This window comes from Atractosteus spatula, chromosome 18 (assembly GCF_055471065.1).
Source record: "Atractosteus spatula isolate fAtrSpa1 chromosome 18, fAtrSpa1.hap1, whole genome shotgun sequence".
NCBI lineage: Eukaryota > Metazoa > Chordata > Actinopteri > Semionotiformes > Lepisosteidae > Atractosteus > Atractosteus spatula.
In genome coordinates, this window is record NC_142723.1 from 3,184,000 (window position 1) to 3,204,181 (window position 20,182).

The following is a 20,182-nucleotide window of genomic DNA, read 5'->3' on the forward strand; positions in this document are numbered from 1 at the left end:
TGGCAACTTTTCCCTTTCGGGTCCAGTCTCAAGAAATAGGATAGACACAACAATCGTTCTAAACAAAGTCCTGATTCCTCATTTATTGAATGAAAAACCAGTTTAAAGAGGACTGTGTGGAAGAGAAGTCTTAGAAATTAATGTCTGCATCCTGCTTTAGGACCACGCAATCCTTAAATTCCATCCTTCGAGGCAATGTGGAGCGCCACTGACATCTTTTCGTCTGAATACATGAAAATAGAAGGTACCCTTCAATCCAACCAGATACTGATTTCCTTTGAAGTGATTCAGAGGGTTTTGCACTGTAATTACTAGTCTTATGATACATCCATCCATGTGATCCTTATCGCTATTTACTGAGAAATAAAAGTGGTTCAGGCAGGAATGTCAAACAAAAGAAGAAAGCATTCTTTGCAGGTTTATGAAAATTGAAAAGTCCTTTGGCTGCTAAAAATGCATCAGCAACAGGGTAATTCTTTTCGCTACATGGCTTAAAAAAATACAGGCTGAAGAACTTCTGCTTTCAAATGAAATAGTGTTAGGGAAATGTTACAAGCAGATACTCATTAGTTAAACAGTCCCCTCCCGTTGCATATTAATTTAAATCATTTCTGATCAGCTATTCCATTAATAGGCACAAATTCACTTATGTCAAAATTCAGATTATTGTTATCATGTGACGTCTTTGTTTGGGATAAATATTGGAATACATCATCGCAGACCTAAACTCTGCCCAGCAGAGGCTGAGAGAGAGGGACTGGAGTCACGGGTGTAGAAATACCAACATAGAAAGCTCAGGCCTTGGCCAGGACCAGGAATTTTAATTGAAACAATATAAACCTGCTTAGCACTGATTGATTTACTCAAGAGGTGAGTGATTAATAAAAGCTGAGGTCTCAGCGATGTTTTGGCAGCTCCGTGCAGTGATAAGCGAAAAGGATTACTGCAGCAGTCCACCTGAAAGTAATGAAACCATTTTGTTGAACCTTTCAGAAGATTCAATTCCAGTTATGGAATAAACCTGCTTTCGGGTAACACCAGTCAGCAAGAACAGCAGAATAAAAACCACAAGGGACCTTTCCCAAAGGGGAAATGTAATGTGGGAAAAAGAAAGTGTGCCTACAGAGAGTTTTTGTGCTGGATATACAAACATGTTCTTGCCATGCTAATTAACTGCCAGAGCTTTGTAATAGCTACTATTGTTTCTGATTGGTGATTCAATCATACAAAATAGCCTCCTTATCCAGCCAGATTATCTTATTGAATTTCACAGTCACAGGACTTGATGTCTGGGGAGTTTGAAAAAGAATACACAACTCACTCCACTTACTCCTTCAATATTCAGTGATTAGCCTTTCTGTGAAAGGACGCAGGAAAGCCACACTGTTACTCCTAACGTGCGATTCTACTTCACGCATGTCAGCTATTTCAGAATCTGCAACCTTATTTTTTCTAACTTAATTATAATCACCAGGAGCTGAGCAGAACACATGCACTGGTTAAACTCACTTCTTGGTGAGCATTTGCTGTCATTGCTGTGTTAGAGCAGTGCACTACTGTTCTGTTCTGATGTCACTCCTCCAATGTATTCTGGATAATGCAGGTACAGTTAGCCAGAAGCAGCTGTATAATTAATTGTGATAATGGGTATTCTTGAACACGTGGAGACAGACATAGTAACCAGGATGATTTCTGAAATTCAGTACTATCTTGTTCTGAACTCAAATTCTCTCTACATTTTGCACTGAAGTAAACCGTTCGAACCAGTCACATTTTCTGCATGCATCTAACTGCTATTATACTGTATATATCATTTAAGGAGAGGCAGCATAGTTACATATCATTGCAGTGGAATACACTGTCCTCCAAGTATTTTAAACTTTATCAATGCAGCATGGTTTTCTGCAAACTTGAGAAGAATGTTGACAGTGATAATGAGGAACTGCATGAGAAGGAAAACCTCAGAGCTGTGGAGATATATTAATCTCCACTGAATGCATTCCTCTGCCTTTGCCAAATAATGTTGTGGAAACAGCCATGGTTCACTTAAGGGTTACTATTGTTTCCACAAAAGCCGCAAGTACAACGTGGATTACTGACATGATTAAAAAATGCCAGGTGAATGGTGCTGTGGAACAGGCTCGGATTCAGTTACAGTTCCCCGTACCTCTCAGTTGTTCCTGACACGTTCTATTTCTTTCACTTCAGTCTATCGGTATCAAAGTACACACTCCTCTTTAAAGTGAAAAACGACTCAAAGACAAAAAAAAAACAGAAAACAAAATATCCCAGTCTTTGTCGGTATTTGCGCGGCACCCTTTTTCAGTGCGTGACATCAGATAAGTGGTATTCCCAGAAAAAAAAATTGTTTGGAAGTCATCCCATGGCGCCAATTTAATAAAAACAATCTTGACGAACAATACAGCACTGTCACAGTTAGCCCTGAAACATGCCTTCCAAACTGATCAAGTAACCCAGCTCACTGTATCTTTATCTTAAAATCCTGTACAATGCTGGTAATTGGTAGAACTCAAACACTGCTTACAATTCTGAAAGATACGTTTACATAACAGAGGCATTGTGGCTCCTTGTTATTTTCCACTGGTTTGAAATATTATTTATAATAATGGGTGTTCCTCAATCCCTTGAAAATTGCATGAGAATCTCAGATTGTTTGCAGATATTAAGTTGTTCCTTAGATGTTAATTATTTCCTGTAAACCTTCATTCCCACAGTACTAATCACCTTTCTTCTCAAAACTAGTGAGTTGTATTTACAGACTCTGGTGGGTTATACCTACTGCCCAATAAAGAATAATTCTAAGAATTTTTGTTGTGTACCTTTTTAAGGGTGTTTGTTTTAACAGGCTTAGTAATGGTTACAATTACTTATTCACTGATAACGCCAAGCACAAATCATGTTGTAAACAGGGTTTTCACTGCTTTGCAAAACATTTAACCTACCCTCAAGCTGCTCCAGAACAAAGATAACTTTTATATACCGTAATTTGTTGCAGTTTTTGTTTAATTAGAATAAAATAAAAATGACTTTTCATTCGAGAATCTTATAGAAAATGAGTATACCATGGGCTAGACATTAACTGTACAGGCAATAGCAATTCAATTGAATTGAGTATGGCAAAAAACATACTGAACATCTTCCAGATAAAATGGGTAAAGAATGAACACCCTGCGTTTTGCAGTTAGCAAATAACCAATATTTCATTTGTGGAGAAAAACATACAGCTGCTAAATGAAGCTCTGTAAGAGCACATCATCTTCATCAACTGGAATGACCTGACCACCAGCACCGTCTCTAAGCACCTTCTCAAACCTCAGGCCCACCGCCTCTATCCCACAGGAGGAAGCAGCTCTTGAAAGACAAGGACAGTCGAGCCCATTGAGGCGTCGGCTAAGATAAATGAGAAGTGAGGGTTTTTGACAGCACACAAGAGTCCCTTCAGCTCCATATAGCCAAGTTAGCAGACGTTCCAAGAAGCGTTCCGTTTTTTTTTTCCTTCCTGCCACTTCGAAATGGTAAATTGCACTCCGTAAAAAGGGCTGGCTGGGATCCAAGACTAACATTCCAGCACACATGAGGGCCACTGCTTGCATTGCTGCACGTGACCCTCCACACTGCTATCACGGAGATCACCTCTGCCACCCTGCACTGGCCTGCTCTCAATAATCACTCCTACTTTCTCCACAACACGGCTAATCTTAACGTGGAACTGGGGCTTCTGCTGTTCCTTTGCTATATGACCAAGGATTGACTTTGCCTCTTTCTTACTTTAGTGCATTGCCTAGATCCACTGCCTGTACTCCACCCTAGTGGTTCAGACAGCGTCTTCAGGGAACCACCTAACTAAGCCATTAACTGAACTATTATCTCAACTATCTCATTTCTTTTTAAACTGTTTTTCTCCTTCTGTCCTGGGTTTCATAAGTACCCTTAAGTAAGGCTGAATTCTGGCCAAGGCAGAGTGGGTTCCAGTCAGCTATCTTAAACCTGTAAGCGCAGACTCGGGGGTGTCCAAGAATCTCCAGAACTTAGTAACGAGATACTTTGTAATTCTAGTGTTAAAAGATGAAATTACTTTTCAACCAAATCGTTTTTGAACGCGGTAGGTAGTTTAGAACTCGGCAGGACCAGAAAACAGAAAGTAAAGTGATCCAAAGAGACTACAGCGGGGAACTGCTGCTCTACCACCTATCAGTCACAAAAACAGGAGACCTTACTTTATGAATGGAGGGCAAAGAGCACAGTGTAAAACATGAGAACGAAAATGAAGAACTAATGGTTTAAAAAAAATCTAAGGACTTTGTTATTGCTATTGTTATGTTTAGAAAGAACAGAAGTAAGAAACAGAATTGAAAACTGCACTGATTTTGAGTAAAGTGTCTTAGGGAACAAAAATGTCATGGGTTCACCTGATCTTCGTTTACAGGAAACGAGGCTGGAACTGCTGAGCTGGGCTGGAGGAAACAACTTGGCTGTGGGAGTTGTGTATCTCATTGCTGGATGTGTGGTGATGACAGGCAATGCGATGTCATTATCACTGTCGCTGTTTTAACAACTTATAGATACCAGGGGAATTTGTCTTGTTTTTTTTTTTGTAAAGCATCTGCAAGATGTTAAAAGAAAATCACGATGACAGGATCACATTAGCCCGAAGAAAAGCACACTGTAACAGAAATCTACTGCAGTGTGCTGGCCCGTTCGTTTAACTAATGGTGTTACTGAAAAACAACTTTCCCAGTAAAAAGATCAAAATTTTTATTTTGTCATCGCATGTACTGACAGCAACAGTTAAGAACTGCTGCTACTGCCAAGAAAAGAACTCCCTTCCCATTGCTCTTTAAGGGCAGCACATCTTCGAGAAGCTCAGAGCCCCACATTCTGATGCCTTAAATTGAAGTTCTTACCTTCCCGCCTCTTCATTCGCAGGTCCTCCTGTGGAAATGGCAGCTCCTCTCTCTCGGTCGTCTTGTCATCGTGGTACTTCTCCCCAGGTCTGGTCAGGCGCGAGCTGTCAGCTCGTGAGAATGAGGCGATCCTCTGGAGGATGGAGCCCACACTCTCCTTAGGCGGAGCAACTGCCTGGGAGAGCTCACTGCTGACCGCAGGATCTTGGAGAACCTTCTGAAGGGCAGGCTCTGGCAGAGACTCGGGGCTCAGCAGAACAACCTGTGGCTGTGAGACGATTTTAAACTGGGGGGTCTGGGGCGGGGAGAGGGGAACAGGAGATGCACTGACACATGGGACAGGGAAAGATCCTGGAGGGTGTACAGGCACTGTTTTGGCCATATTACCATAGGGTGATGCCCTCTCTATGGTGTCTAGGCTGTTGTTTGATGCAGCAGGGCTGGAAGAACCAGGGAGGCTGTTCAGCTTGGAGCTGGATCTTGGGACAGCTTTGGGCACAACCTCGGGAGGAGCTTCTTGAGGCCTGGCCACCAGGTTATCCAGATCCAGAGGGAACTTGTTGAGTCTCATGGGCTCCTTGGGTTTTGGAGCCCGGGTGCTGGAGGAGAAAGACGGCTCCCGTTCAAGTGGAAAGGAATTCTGTCGGTGGGATACAGAATTCCAGGAAGGTCCAGTGTTGCCATACCTTAGGCCTGGAGAGCTTGCGCTTGTTATCCCTCGACTTTCGGCGATGTGGAGATCCAAGGAGGGCATGGAGCCATGGTTCAATCCAATCGGCTCAGCAGCTAAGACCAAGGGAGGCTCCACCTCGGAATGGAACATGTTTCCATGGGATGAGAACTTCTTCAACGCAGGGCTGCAGAGGCGCTGAGCCTTGTAGTCGCCTACACCCATTGGGCTTTGGGGAGGGCTGGCATAGGAGGTCATTTTGGAAGAGGTTTGATATTCTAGGCTAGAGGAAGAGCTGTGAAGGCTGTCATTGTCACTCCCTGGACCCGATGAAGAGGAGAAGCCATTGGGGTTGAATTTAGTCTGAAAGGAGGAGACTCGAGTAATGCCGGAACCTGCACTACCATTGGTTTTGGCAACGGCCATTGTGCCACGGTTAAAAGACAAGCTGCTGACCATTTTATTCTTCAGAACTGGACTCTGGGCGGGACTGGAGCCGATGCTGATCCGTGACTGGTAGGATGGAGGAACATGGGCTCCTGGTCCTCTGCCATCAGTGGTCTTGTTTATGATGAGGCCAGCGGGGGTGGGACTGAAGGGAGAGTTGAGTGGAGAGGTGGGAGAGAAGGTGGGGATCTCATCCACATCCTCAATGTCGAAGGACCTCTTCAACGCTGTGAAGACAAAGAGGCACACTTTAAAGACTGCAAAGAACCAGAAGACAAGCAGTAAGGCCTTCAACCTCAATAGAAATTTGAATAAGAATTCAATACTGGATAGGAGGTCCATCTCCAAACCACACTGCCTCAGACCTACACTTTGTTCTCCTGTACTGACACTATATGCCTCTATTTGTTTAAAGCATTGTGTTTCACTCGCAGGCCCACACAGTGCACATACAGAAAAGTTCTTCAAAGAACTTTCTTGTGTCTCCATCATGAAATGTCTTAAGCAAACTGCATGAAATTTAAAGTCATTTTATGTTATTTATTGGCTTTGATCTATCAGGACCAATGCCAAACCATTCAGAGAATAAATGTTTATGAAAGGATTAATCTAAGATCTTGTTTCATGTAGAAGCACAAAGATGAAGCTACTAGTGAAAGGGTTGAGTAATTTGGATTCCCCAGTGCGGTATATTTTCAATGAGCATGGAAAAAAACACAATGATTTTGTAATCACATTTCTTAAGACAACATGATGCTGTGCTCACAGATGTTGATACTGTAATGTGAGATTTATTTTTAATTTATTTTAAGAAAAAGATTAATAATTAATAATAAATTAAGAACAGCATTACAGACTCTGGGTAACTCAAAGTTTATCCCTTACTGAATAGAAATTCCCTGGGAATGTAGATAATGTGAATGTAAGCCTTCAGTGCTGCTTTCTCAGAAGCAGTGTTAGCAGTGGAGTAATAATTATAACCATGACTATTTGATCTTTCTTTGAGGTTTGCATGACATTACTGAAGAAAGGCACACTTCAGTCCTAGAGACAGGTTGGAAAAAAGAACCGATCTGCAGCCTAGGGCAATGAATGAACCCTATTTTTATCAATTACTACACAAACAAGCCAACTGGGTGACTGGTAAATGCAACCGTTAACCATGTTATTGTCAACACCACAGAACAAGGTCTAAAGAAATGGTTGTATCCACGTGGTTTTGTAATTAAACACTTTGGTGTAGCATTTGAGGTTCTATTTGTCTTCCTTTGGCAAGGACTTTTTAAAAGCACAAGGAGGTGCACAAGCAAAGGCAAATACCAGTGAGTGAACCACTGTCCTGTTCAAATCGGAGCATGCTTGTGTTTACAACCACAGTCAGACCCTCCGAGTGAAGCATTGTAGTTGAACCTGGGCCTAGGTACTCAGTATCGCACTGCACTGTGGTCTAAAAATACCACAATCCTTGCCTTCCAGACAGGAATACACTCCCAAAACACATAGAAAATTAAGAAATGCCCCACAATCCTTGGCTTAAGCTTCACTCGTGCAAGACAGAATCCTGCATTTTCTCTTCTCAAGATTGTTAAAAACCACGGCTGTTTAAAGTCACTATATTTTACCGAATACAAACGGCTTTTTTCAGGAAATAAGCAAATATTAAAAGACAGTTCAAGTGGGTAGCTGCGTCAGCATGCGTAGGCTGCAAAGGAACAAGTAACAGGTTTATTCCGGGCTGAAAAGAGAAGAAAGAAAACACAACGTTTCGGCTGTGGAGCCTGTGAAGCTGTGACACCGGTTGACACCTGAAGAAGGCTCCACAGCCGAAATGTTGTGTTTTCTTTCTTCTCTTTTCAGCATGGAATAAACCTATTACTTGTTCCTTTGCAAATATTAAAAGATGCCCAACACTTCTTTTTCAGTTTTACCGATTCCCAAGGTCTGGGAGCACTCCAAGCAATTATGCTTATTACTTTAAAATGTTGTGGATATCAAGATTGGCTCAAATTTCCGCATTTGAACAGATGATTGCAAGTTCATAGCAGGACCCAGCCACTGACAGAAAGAGCAGTGTAGGTGGGAAGCAAACTACGTTACTGTGATGGCTGCCCCAGGCTCCTTGGTAAAGGAGATCTATTGTTCTGGGCTGGGTGACTCGAGCAGAAGGATGCAGGGGCTGGCGGAACACAAAAGCCATATTCTCTAAAAACCCTAACTGGCTGAAGGGAGACATTGCATGTGTTGAGCCCTGTGCTACCGCCATCAGTACCAGTAAAGCAGGTGTGTTTTGAATCACAGCGGTTTTCCAGTTAATCATGGTGCTCACATCGGGGACTCATGCACAAGCATTACGAAACATGTGTTACAAACAGAAAAATCAGTCATCTCTTATCGGAGCATGACTACAGCATTAGTGTCTTTCATGTTTCAATTTTAATTAAAAATATTTTGGCAGGGGTCAACAATGAGAACAACTGATTATGTTTTAGGTTAGGTGTAGCAATTAAACATCCCACTAAAATATATAAACATTGATTTACAAACTGAAACACTTAAATCATTTTGCCTTATCAGAACTATAATGTACCAGTCTTTTCATCTATGATAGAGAATCTACATGAATGAGTTTAAAATCCAGTCCTTTTTTACACCCATCCATTAGCTGGTCTTCCAGTGTTTTTTTTTTTCCCAAGTCAAAACTGATCTGCTTCAGTTTACTTTAATCCTCCTTGGCTGTCACTGTGATGCTACAGTTGTTATTAGTTCACATCCTGTGCGTGTTTGCAAAGTGTGCCGAAGGGGTGGTCTAGCCCAGCACTTGAGTGAACAGTCCTAACTGCGATGATGGATCTCAAGTGTTTCTGCTGGGAAATAAAACTATAAAGGCTGAAAAAAAGAAAATGGTTGAAAGTAGAAAAGATGTGGATAAGACTTCATTTAATAAAATGTATATCCAATGCACTGTAATCTAAACACATCTGAGGTGTTTTAGTCCTTTTTTCCCCACAAATCCCTTCAAATGTGGTATTGTCAAATTCCATTTGAGATCTCTCATCTCTGTAAGGCACAGATTGAAAAAAAGACTGACATGTTCCACCTGCTTTTACTTTAGTGTGTACACAGTATAGTATATCTAAACTGAGATTTTGAGTTTGGCAATTGGTGATTAAGGCACACACACAGTGCATACTGTGGCAGGGTGAGTTGCTGTATGTTCCTGTAATAAATTAACCAAATTGCTATGGTGACTGCTGATTGCAACTGACTTGCTGCAGGATTGAATAAGACAGTATTGTTCACACTATCACATACGTTAATATCACAGCAAGTCTGATGTATAAAATGTGGCAAGTCTAATCTACTTTCAGGTCATGTGCTATATCATTAGACTCTGAAGCTATGGTCTGCAGCTAAAGTAGCATTTGGTTTTCACATTTTGGATTCAGTTGATTGCTTTCCAAAATGGGAATGATTCCCAGAAGACCATGTGCACATACAGAACATTTTGAGTCTCAGAATCTGAGGTCACAGAAGCTTTGAAAGGAAACTAAGAAGGGGTTTCCCATATCCCAGATCCTGACTGCAGCATAAAACCATGTGGCCAGGAGCTCCGAGGCTTGGGTTGATGTGGCTGGGAGGGAGAGAGCAGACCCTGCTTGCTACAGCAGCATGCACCCTGTAACTCTCTGGGCTGTCACTTGTCCTCAATCTGGCACCAACAGCCTGAACTCTGTATTCAAGGTGTGCACTAAGGCAAAAAGAAAGTCTCCAGGTCCTCTCAGACAAGGGAAAGAACCTCTTGCTCAAAGCTGGGTTGAATAATAAGTGGTTGGTCCAAAACTGAAGGGTAAAAAAAATATTTGTGAAAAAGTAACCATTAAAATGTTTCATGAAATCAGGAGAACAGACTTCAACAGACGCTGTTCAATACAGAAGCACTGTAATATAGTCTTGCTTTTCTCCTCCTTTTTGAATGCAATTAGCCCTGGCCACCTGTTGGAGCAAGTCTCAGTCGGCACATGACTGGACAACGTTAGAAAAGCCAGGCAGCAGGCAGGCTTGTCAGGGCTGTTGTGTGGCCTGCTCTCTGTGCTCCCGGAGGAAAAAACTCCAGCCTCTCACCGGAAATGGCCGTTCTTCCTCTTGCACAAAGGCTTAATTCACAAATGGGGGATCTTCTGGGGCTGTGGGCGGAGGTTCAGATTACGACAGCTTGCATTTTGACCCAGAATTCCAGAGCAGAACAATGACAGCAGCTCAGTGTATGGCTGCGTGTCCCTGCTGGATTTGTTATGACATTCACCGTGAAGAAATAATCCTGAGGAACTAGGCCTGCGGGTTTTGTGCAGTGAATGGAGGTCCCTAACAGACCCCAGGAAAAGATACTGTATCGGAGCATCATGCAGCATTTCTGCAATTACTCTGCCTGACCTCTTTAAAATGCTGTATTATTCAAGATAGGGAATACTGGAACATAACTGGCTTCAGTGCCATATTTTTGCATGTTTTCTGCAAGGGTGCATAATGGCATGGAAAGAAGATAGAGTGCTGATTTTATCAAATGTTGTACTTAGACTCACCTCCTGTAAAGTTTTCATCAGAACTCCTGTACTGTACTTGATACCACAGATTAGAGCACACCACATCACAAGGCTAATGAAGTCAGTGTTTAAATTAAGAGCTCTTCGCTGTTTTTTAAACTTCCATATGGTACACATCTGTAACTTTAATAGCTAATAAAATCCCCGCACGATGTCCTGTCACATTATATACACATCCATTCCTGTTTATAAAACAAATGTTCCAACATTATTTCCACAGCAAAGCTGTAAATTTTAAAGTGAATTAGTAAAAGTGTGCAACTAGCATCCAAGACAACTGTCCATACTGACCTAGCCTGCTGCGATTTAGTAAGTCAAGGTAACTGAGCACTTGTTTTCCTATCTGCTGAAAGTAAAAAAGTGCAGACAGTTGGCACGCAGAAATTTCAATTTAATTTCCAGAAATGAAACACTGTTTCACATACCATGCACTTCTCCAGTGCAATAATTCACACTGATGTAAGGAGGGGTAGTTGTCTTTACTATGCCTGGCATGTCTTACTAGTGCCTTAAAATTAGAAAAAAATGATACAACTTCATTAATCTCAGAAAGTATAAGTCTTATTTTTTATGCCTTTGCTGACAACAGCATTCACACAGGAGAAGACAGCAGACTGTAAATCACTGCGCTGCAGCAACAAGAAAACTCGACATCGATCTAATGGGTACTTCAGTCTGCCTTCTGTAACTTCGCCAGGGGATATGACAGGCCAACAGAAAGGCTGAAAGTAGCTCTAGACACCTTTGGACTTGCACATGCCAGCGTGCAGCACATTACCAAATCTGCGTTTTGAGTCACTTAAGGTGCCAAACAGATTTAAATAGCCTTAAGGCTAAACAACACAGGTAGACAATTTGCACTCATCTTGGGTTGTGAGATCTACAGTGTCGTCCAAAAATATTGGGAGGATGAAGTCTAAACTGGGATTTTCACTATGAACTTTACAACAATCACTTCTCATGAAAACAATCATGACAGAAATGTACAATACATATTTTTGATCAAGTCCATTCAGTTCTACCATTAATTAAACAAACTGATAACTCTGAACCTCTTTATTTCGGAGGAATGTCCGAAATGTATTGGGACAATTGACTGACAGGTGTCTCCTTGGTCAGGTGTTTGCTGTTGTGTTACTAGGTACATAAAAAAGCCGTGAACGTCATAGCAAACTATCTTGCTTTGATTTCAGCAATGTGGAGTTTGTCGAAGAGTTGAAACACAAAAACAAAGACCTTTCTGTGAAATATAAGCAAGCAATTTTGAAGTTGAAAGAGTAGAAAAAGTCAAGGAACTGCACATGTTCCAAAGAATACTGCTTCATCTGTGAAGCATGTTGGAGGTAAATGTCATGGCCTGCCATGGACACCTGGAACTGACTGGCTCTTCTTTCCTGGTGTAACTGCTAAAGACAGTGACAGAATTAATTCTGGAATTTACAGAAAAAAACGTTTCTGATTTTGCGGAAAAAAATGCTTCCATATGCCCTCAGAGGCACATCACTATGCAGCATGACAATGACCCCAAAACATACTGCTAAGGCAATCAAGGAGTTTAACAAGAGAGAAAAAGTGGAAAATATTAGATGGGTCACGTTGACCTCCAGGTTTAAATTCAGCTGAGCAGCATTTCAAACTTCATATATACTGAAGCAAAAAGTCAGACTACCACAAATATAGGCAGGAACTCAGTGGTTGCAGCAAAGACTTAGGAAAGCATCTCAAATAATCTCACAAAGAGTTTGATGAGCTCAATGGGTAGCAGACTCAAAGGGCTTTGTCCCTAAATACTGACTATCACTTTTTGAAATGTATCTAAAGTGAATGTGTTTTGCTGCAATGTGAACCAATGTATGCATGAAATTACCCAAAAATAAACTGCATATTGTCCCTGTAATCTCATGACTGCGAATACAAATTGACTGACTGTAAAGCAAAGCTGACTTTGCTGCTCCAGTGTTTTTGGAGGGCACTCAGTATTGTGTTCTTTATATGAGTGTTTTATATATATTTAAAAAATCCCACCTTTCAAAACAGAATGGTTCAAAAAACAAATAAGTGCACATGTCCTTCACACAGAGGCACTACCTTGACCTACCTCACAAAACGTTGATTTAGGGAAGTACCATTAAAGCATCACTGAAGTAATTCAAAACATTACCTACAATGCCACCTTAAATAACCTCAGCACTGACATTTGACACCACATGTGCTTCTAGGCTGGAGACCCAAAGTGGATGACCCCTGGCTTCAAACCTACAATTCACTGCCAGATGTAACCAGCTCTGACCAAAGGAGCCAAACTGATTGGTTACTCGAACTGACAGCCTCAACGCAGGCCAGGGTAGGGGCACCACGGGCTGCTCTGAATGAAAGGGAAACACTCAGCCAATTCATGAAGGACTGCTCTTCCAGGCCACCAGCTGTTCTCTATATCTTGGGCAGGTGATATAGTGCGGTAACAAAAGAAGATCGAAAACAAGATCTCCAAAATTAAAATTCATTTAAAGCTAAAAGACTTGAATACACTTGGAACCGAAAGAAGCAAACTCTTAAACCTCAGTGGTCTGGAACGTCACTCCTACCACACTCTCCTCAGGTGAAAGTTGGTGTTCCCTATCCCCAGTATGGCTGTGTTCTCAACAGGCAGGGACTTGCTCTGGACGTTTTTTACGCCCTCAGTCCCTGCATTCTTCAGAGGTATTTACAGAACACCCCACTGCTCCTGCTGTTCACATCAGGTGTGAGCTGTTCACCTGTGGAAATGTCCTTCCCACATGCACATCTGGATCCAGAATTCCTAGCTGCCATTTACTGTGCTGTAACCATGGAGACAAGAGAGCCCAAGTACCTGCCTGAGGCCTAGAAAAATCTGACAGTATTGCCAATGTCTGGATTTAATTTTCTTTTTCAGAAACTATACCATCATTTTCAAGCCTCTCTTACTGGAAGTGAAATACTTCATAAATTAAATGAAGCATTTCAAAATGATTAAACAACATCAACAATGTATGCTCAATTCTTACCATAATTGCACTTTTTATAACTCATATAGTTTAATATGTGCAGCTTTACAATCGACCTCTCATTTAAAAAATACACTGTAGTTGTGACTTTATGTTTGAAAGCATTATGCTTGTTTAAATGAAAGAGAAAAAGAAAGAAAAACACGTAACCAAAAACAAGTTTGGGCTTCTTAAAAATAAATAATCACCCTTTTCTGAAAGTTATACAGCTCATTAGGAATATGCAGCTTCAGGCTATTTAAATACCTGATTGTGTCACTCAATTACAAAGTCTTTGCCAAGTTGCCTGTTGTGTTGCCAAATATTTGTACTGTGTAGCTAGGAGTACTTTTCAGGAGCGGTATACAGTGTCTGTGTGCTCTCCAGTTAGAACACACTCCACATTCATTCAGGTTAACAGCAGAAAGAAAGGTTTTGGAAACAGATGCAGGCACTGGCTCCCATAAAGCATACACAATAATTACATAGTACACTTGGGAAAACTGCAACATAAATGCTTTGGATGAAAAGGGTAAAAAAGCATGACCTTTACAAACAGGAGTGAAGCTTTTCTGTCCATATCTGAGGAAGCTGACATGTTTTGCTCTGCTTAACAAGCAAGCCCATTTAAAAACTAAAAAATAAACAACTGCACACAGAGGCAATTATGAGTGGCGAATGCAGCCAGTTGGCCACTGGTGGATGTGATGAAGGAGTTAAAAGCACAGCAGTGAAATGCGCACAGCCCCCCCACCCCCTCCCCCACAAGTCTCAAGCCCCCAAGCCCAAAGGATCAGTGGCCTTAGACCCGCTGCTTTAAACCCAACTGGGACACCCGTGTCTGAGAGGAACGTGAGAGAAGGCCTGCAACCTGATCCTTTATTTTTATTTTTTGCCACTTGTCAGCAGACAAAAAGAAACGTTCTCTCCTACCAGTGTGCCAGTGCAATGAGATCACAAGGCAGCAATTAGAATATTCTAACTGCATGCCTTAGATCGACTGAGCCCCTGAACTATGGAGGTCTTAAATTACATAATACCAAGCGCCTCTCCCATCTCAGTTACATTCATCCCATCTCCATTGCAGCCAGCTATTCCTGTCCCTTTGGCCTTCCCAGTTCCTCTGGTTTACTCACAGGCTGACGTTAGCTCTCACCCACGACAGACTCCTGCTGTTTGACCCGTTCAGCTTCTGTCCAGCCAACGAATCTGGGACACCTTTAGATTGAGCCTGGCTGTGACATTTCCATCACAGGGGCTGTGCGCTGCGCTTGGCAGTTGGTCATTTATAATCTAGCCTCTAACAAGAGCTCAGTGTCCTTACTAAGACTCCCTGTAGCGGAGGTCTCCAATCCCGCTTCTGGACAATCACTGTGTCTTCTGGTTTTCATTCTGGATGAACTCTCAAATGTGTAGTTGGACTCCCTTACTTAGCTTCATTAGCTGAGACATTTCATGTGGATTTTTGCCACCGACTGAATTCAGCCTCACAAGACTGAGATTCTCCAGGACCAGAGTCAGAGACCCACAGAATAAAGCTGTTTGCCGGGGGACTGGTGCAGCTGTCTTCAGATCGCAACCTTAGAGCAACATTGTAACCTTTGTCTAAATCTCATTTGGAGCAGTCAGACATAACGAAACCCCACTTAAAACATGCCTTCAATCTGCTCTTGTGTTACAGGACAACTGAAGAAGAGAGGTTTATGGCTTGGTATTCTAGAAATACCTCCAGATGTTAAATATATATAAAAAAAAGAGAGATTAAGACGCAGAAAACTTTTAAATTAAAACAAATCAACTCCAAAGCCTAACCACAAAGATAAAAGACATTTTCAATGCACACGGCTCATGATTTGTGCTGGATTCTTATTTTGTTACAAGGCAGGAGGATCACTGATGGCATTTAATTATCTGGCATTCATTTGAATTTGACATTTTCTGTACCAATAAGGATTAATAGGTCGCAAAAGCCCCTATTAAAGCCCTTCATCACTAAACACTCACAGAAATAGTGCTGCCCCCTTGTTCTCCATGTGTCTCGCATATAACAGGGTCCCGCAAGATTTAGAAGTAATTTAGTAATTACAGCAAAGACCACCACTTAAGGTCTAATGTGCATAAGCTGCAGTGGTGCTTGAACATTCTTACTTTGAGTTTTTTCCTCCAATTAGAAAGATGCTGCAAACTCAGAAACATTTGCTGAAACTGTGATCTGTACCTCCTTGGTGCAAACAGCTCTGCAAAAGAGCTAACTTTTGATTGAGATACATTTACATGTAAGAAAACTAAGTGGAAAGGAAACGAACATTTGGTTTTTATTGTACACCCCTGGAGTTGGGAAACAGTGTGGACACTTGAGATATACACATTCACTCAAAGACCAAGACAAAAACGGTTGATCACTGGGGGCTGAACCAATTGCTCTTCCTCACTGAATTTTACACCTTTTAAAACATACAGATGTTACGAATCTGATACTATTCTTCCCCTGCTGGGTCTCTGCCTGTGACAAGTTTGCTGTTAAATTTTCATTGTTCTCTCCAAATCCAGTCAGATGAGATATCAGAGACGGGAAAAGAGTTCTAAGGGACACAGATAGGTCTCTATAAACAGACTTATTTGGCTTGCCATGCTGGGAGGTTCATTTTTATTCAGTGTGTGTAGCAACAAAGGAATGCAGGATGTCAATGACAGGCATCGTGTTACAAACCCTTCTGTTGGTACCAGGGCTTTTTTCTTGCCAACATGAAGGTGGTTTCAGTAGTGTAAAAACAGGCACCAACAAACAAGTATGAACACATCATAGCTGGGGAGCAGAGTGGCAGGTATCTTGTCATATTCTAATGCTTTTTAAGTTGCCAACATCCTTGATCCACAACAGTTTTATGGCAGTAGAGCAATGAATAACATGGTGTGCTCTTGCTTAGCAAAATATCAGGGGAGGTCGATGTACCTCCAAGCAACAATACAACTTTTAGTGATAATGCTGGTAATAAATTATTTTAGGTTAAGATAGGAGGAAAGCAGTCCTACAAACATCTCCCAAGCGTCTTTATATCAGATGTTCTCTTTATCCGCATTTACGGTGGTCTTAATCCCATACCATCTTAAAATCATTACAAGCTGCAACATTGGTTTTCCATTTTAGTAAGAGCTTTGTTTTGTTTTACTTTTCAAGTCTGTTTATTTAAAGTTTGCATCGGATTAAAAATTAGGACTTTTCCAGAAATCACAGACTCTGCTCTGGCGATGGCATTTCTATATAAGACACATACTGTAGACCCACAAGCATGCAGACTCTGACGGTTTTGGACAGTCTTTAATGATTGTAATTATTTATTTCAATGGGAGAGTCCTCTAGCCTTCTAGACTCTACTCAACTGGACACATAAAATGTCTCATTATTCCTATGATGGCATGATGACAGTGCTCTTCAATGCAAACCTCTTCAATATCAAAGCAGCCATTTAGTGTGCGTTTCTATGTGGATATGTAAATCAGAGTCCAAGCAGTTCATTCTCTCTCACCTCTTCAAGCCCATTCCTGGGAGTGAAAATAAACAACTAAGATTTACACCCATCGACTGCCAATCAACAGGAGCAGTACGTTCCTGGAAAGGGATGAACCTTCCCTATCACAAAAGTCCCACACTAGCCACACATGATCCCAAATTCTAGGGGAAACTCTTGACCTATTGAGCTATGTCAACTGGATCAAATCCATTCCTTTTTGTAGATCCAAGAACTAAGCCTCAATCTTTCACACACACGTGGGTAGGTTTAAAAAAACAGTCCCTGGGGGTACTTCCCTCCATTCGAGGTAGGACTGCATAATTTCACAGTTGATCAGTAAGGGGCTGCGCAAGGCTGGCTCCTCAGATGATGGGCGTCTGACCAGTTGTTTTCTGTATTGTCAGAAATCAACAAGACAACCATTCTGAAAGTGCTTTACTACCTATAGGTAGCGCAGCTTCAGTGTGCTTTGGATTGTATATCTATAGGTGCTCTCTACATAAAAAATAATAAGTGCCTTTAACTACAGACTTGCACTTAATTTGAGGGATGTAAGAGTTCCTCAAATGTCCATTTGCTGATCCTTCAAATCACAAGCATCTAAAGCATTCAAGAAAGGCTTAAAAGTAACAGGTTTAACAGGATTCTGTTAGATCCAGCTGCATAATGTGTATTTGTGGTTACTTAGTATGCATTTCAAGAAACAAAAAAGATTTGAAACATCACCCAACATCCAAAAGAGAACCTTTCCACATTAAAGTGTTAGCAGCCTTCTTACTCATCAACCACAAAGCATACTCTGCAAACAATCTTTTTTAGGTTTGCCTTAAACAATACATTATCTTTAGTTTGTTTTCAAGGGGAAGACTAAAGAGCAAAATTTGCTTGGAATGCAGCTCTTTAAAAATACAGATTTGCATACTGTCTACCAGGCTTGTAACAACACCTATTTTAAATAAACAAAATACCAATTTAGTAATTTACTTAATCTAAAGATAATGTAACTGTGTCAAAAGGTACTGAATAATAATAAAGTGTAATAGGAGATCAATGATACACTCTCCCTGGAATTCCCACTGCAATAAAATGTATTTCCTGTAATGATCACACAACAAAATGTTTGAATTTAAAAAAAGCAGAACGTCTAAAATGTAGCATCTCTCAAAGTTAAATATTTATGTGTCAGGAAGTCTCTTACTTAGGTAAATGGAGTTACCTAAAAGCACAAAAGGTCAACAACTAAGCAGAGAGAAATAATGCACAAATAGAATTCCTCCATGATTAAAACCTGATAATAATGAAATAATTGTTACCAGCTTTCAACTTGACCAAATTTAGCAAAATACTACCATATGAAGTTGACATTTTTGATCCATATCATACATTTATGTCTGTATATAAAGCTTGGAGGGTACAATCTTAATGGACATATTTAACTGTCCACTATTTCAATGTCAGAGTACATAAAAAACACTTTTCCCAGGAGTCCTGTCCTCGGGGAGCACCTGTGTCTATCGAAATTATATGATTCAGACCAAGCCGCAGGGGTTATGCGCTGGTGTGCAGTTAATTTACCGGCTTTAAGAGTAAAAGATTCGTGTAACCGTTTCACTAAAACCTTCGCTTCGTGTAGGAGGCAGGTATGAACGCCTGTCTACTGGGATCAGTTAGAAGTTTTTTTTCCCCCTGTAATGAATGGGGAATGATCCAACAGCCATTTGTTGAAGAAAAAAAAACAACCTAGCCATTTTCAAAATAAAAAAGAAAGGAGCCGTACCTTCGTACCTTCAGCCGGAACGAAACGAGAAAATACAATTCCAACAGTTTATATATCTCATAATGGCCTTTAAATCTCCTCACAACAAACAGGATTGGCTGGTGTCGGTCGGAACTTTTAAAAGCCCACTTGCATGAAAAAGCTCTGTTGGTCGTATTGCACTAAAGAAGACAGATTTTGTCTCGGTGAAACAAAAACTAGCTTCACCAAAGTTAACACTGCCAACAAGCAGTGCTCACTCAATGCTCAGTCTCTAGGCTGATAATTTGGACGAAAACTCGCGTTTATATTTACGATTTGAAACCGTACAGGCAGTTGCCAAACCCTAAGGTTAACTATAAGATACACTTCGAAATACCAGCCATTCTAAATAGATATGCAGCAAGTTACAGAGTTTCAATGTAGCAGTGTAACACAACGGTAACAGTCCTTCTGAACAATTCAAACTGCAACTTTAAAGAACGCACTTGTTTCCTATGTCATCTGTTACGTTTTTGGAGAGCTTTAACCGGGTTACTTCTGTGGTGTTACTTATTTACACCAGTTAGATTATTATTAAAGTACATACCCTCAAAATCTGACAATATTCCCTCTAGATGATCATTCACAGACAGGTCTGACATCCTGACAGTTCGGTTCCAGTGAACTCCAAGATAAAAGCGCAATAAGCACGAGGTTTTAGTGCTCCGGACTGATTTATGTGATTTTTAATTGTTGAAACGTCTCGCAAATACAAGTTCTTCCCTTGCACTAGCAGGAGCTCTTAAATGAAATCGGGGAAAGAAACGTCGCAAAAAAAAAAGTCGCAGGAGCTGTGAGTGCTTGCGTTATCCTGTCCACATCTGAAAGCGCTCAGCTGCACCGTCTGTTTCACCCACTCAGGCTCGGCTCGGTGAGAACAAATGGCCCTCTTAGCCTCCTCCCCTCAACAAAACTCCGAAACAGCCCAGCCCCAGAAGGAGATTGGCTGGATCACACTTCACGCTTCACCTACCCCTCATTTAGAAAATCCCTTTCTCCCTCTTAGAAAAGAAACGGGTCTCCCCTTGCTACTTCTGTACACCTTAGAAGTATCTGAGCTCTCTTAGCGTAATCCTGTTTCTAGGGAAACACTTCTCGCAGGTGAGACCGTCGCCATTTGATTATCGGAAGTATCGGAACTTTATTCCCACAATTGTCGCCTCCCTACACAGAACAGAGACTTTCATCGGACCAGGGCAGAGTGAGAGAGGAATGATTTACCTT

The 20,182-nt window shown here is 41.3% G+C and overlaps 1 protein-coding gene across 1 annotated transcript in view; it reads right to left on the minus strand.

Moving 5' to 3' along the window:
* The window catches only part of septin12 (septin 12), a 91,601-nt gene extending 71,778 nt beyond the window's left edge, over positions 1 to 19,823 (minus strand). The window contains exons 1-2 of the mRNA XM_088936212.1: positions 19,506 to 19,823; positions 4,926 to 6,269 (exon numbers count right to left, since the gene is read on the minus strand). Of these exons, the coding sequence (XP_088792338.1) occupies positions 4,926 to 6,269; positions 19,506 to 19,560 (1,399 nt within the window). The 5' untranslated portion in view covers positions 19,561 to 19,823. The remainder of the gene's footprint in view (positions 1 to 4,925; positions 6,270 to 19,505) is intronic.
* Between the last annotated feature and the right edge of the window lie 359 nt (positions 19,824 to 20,182).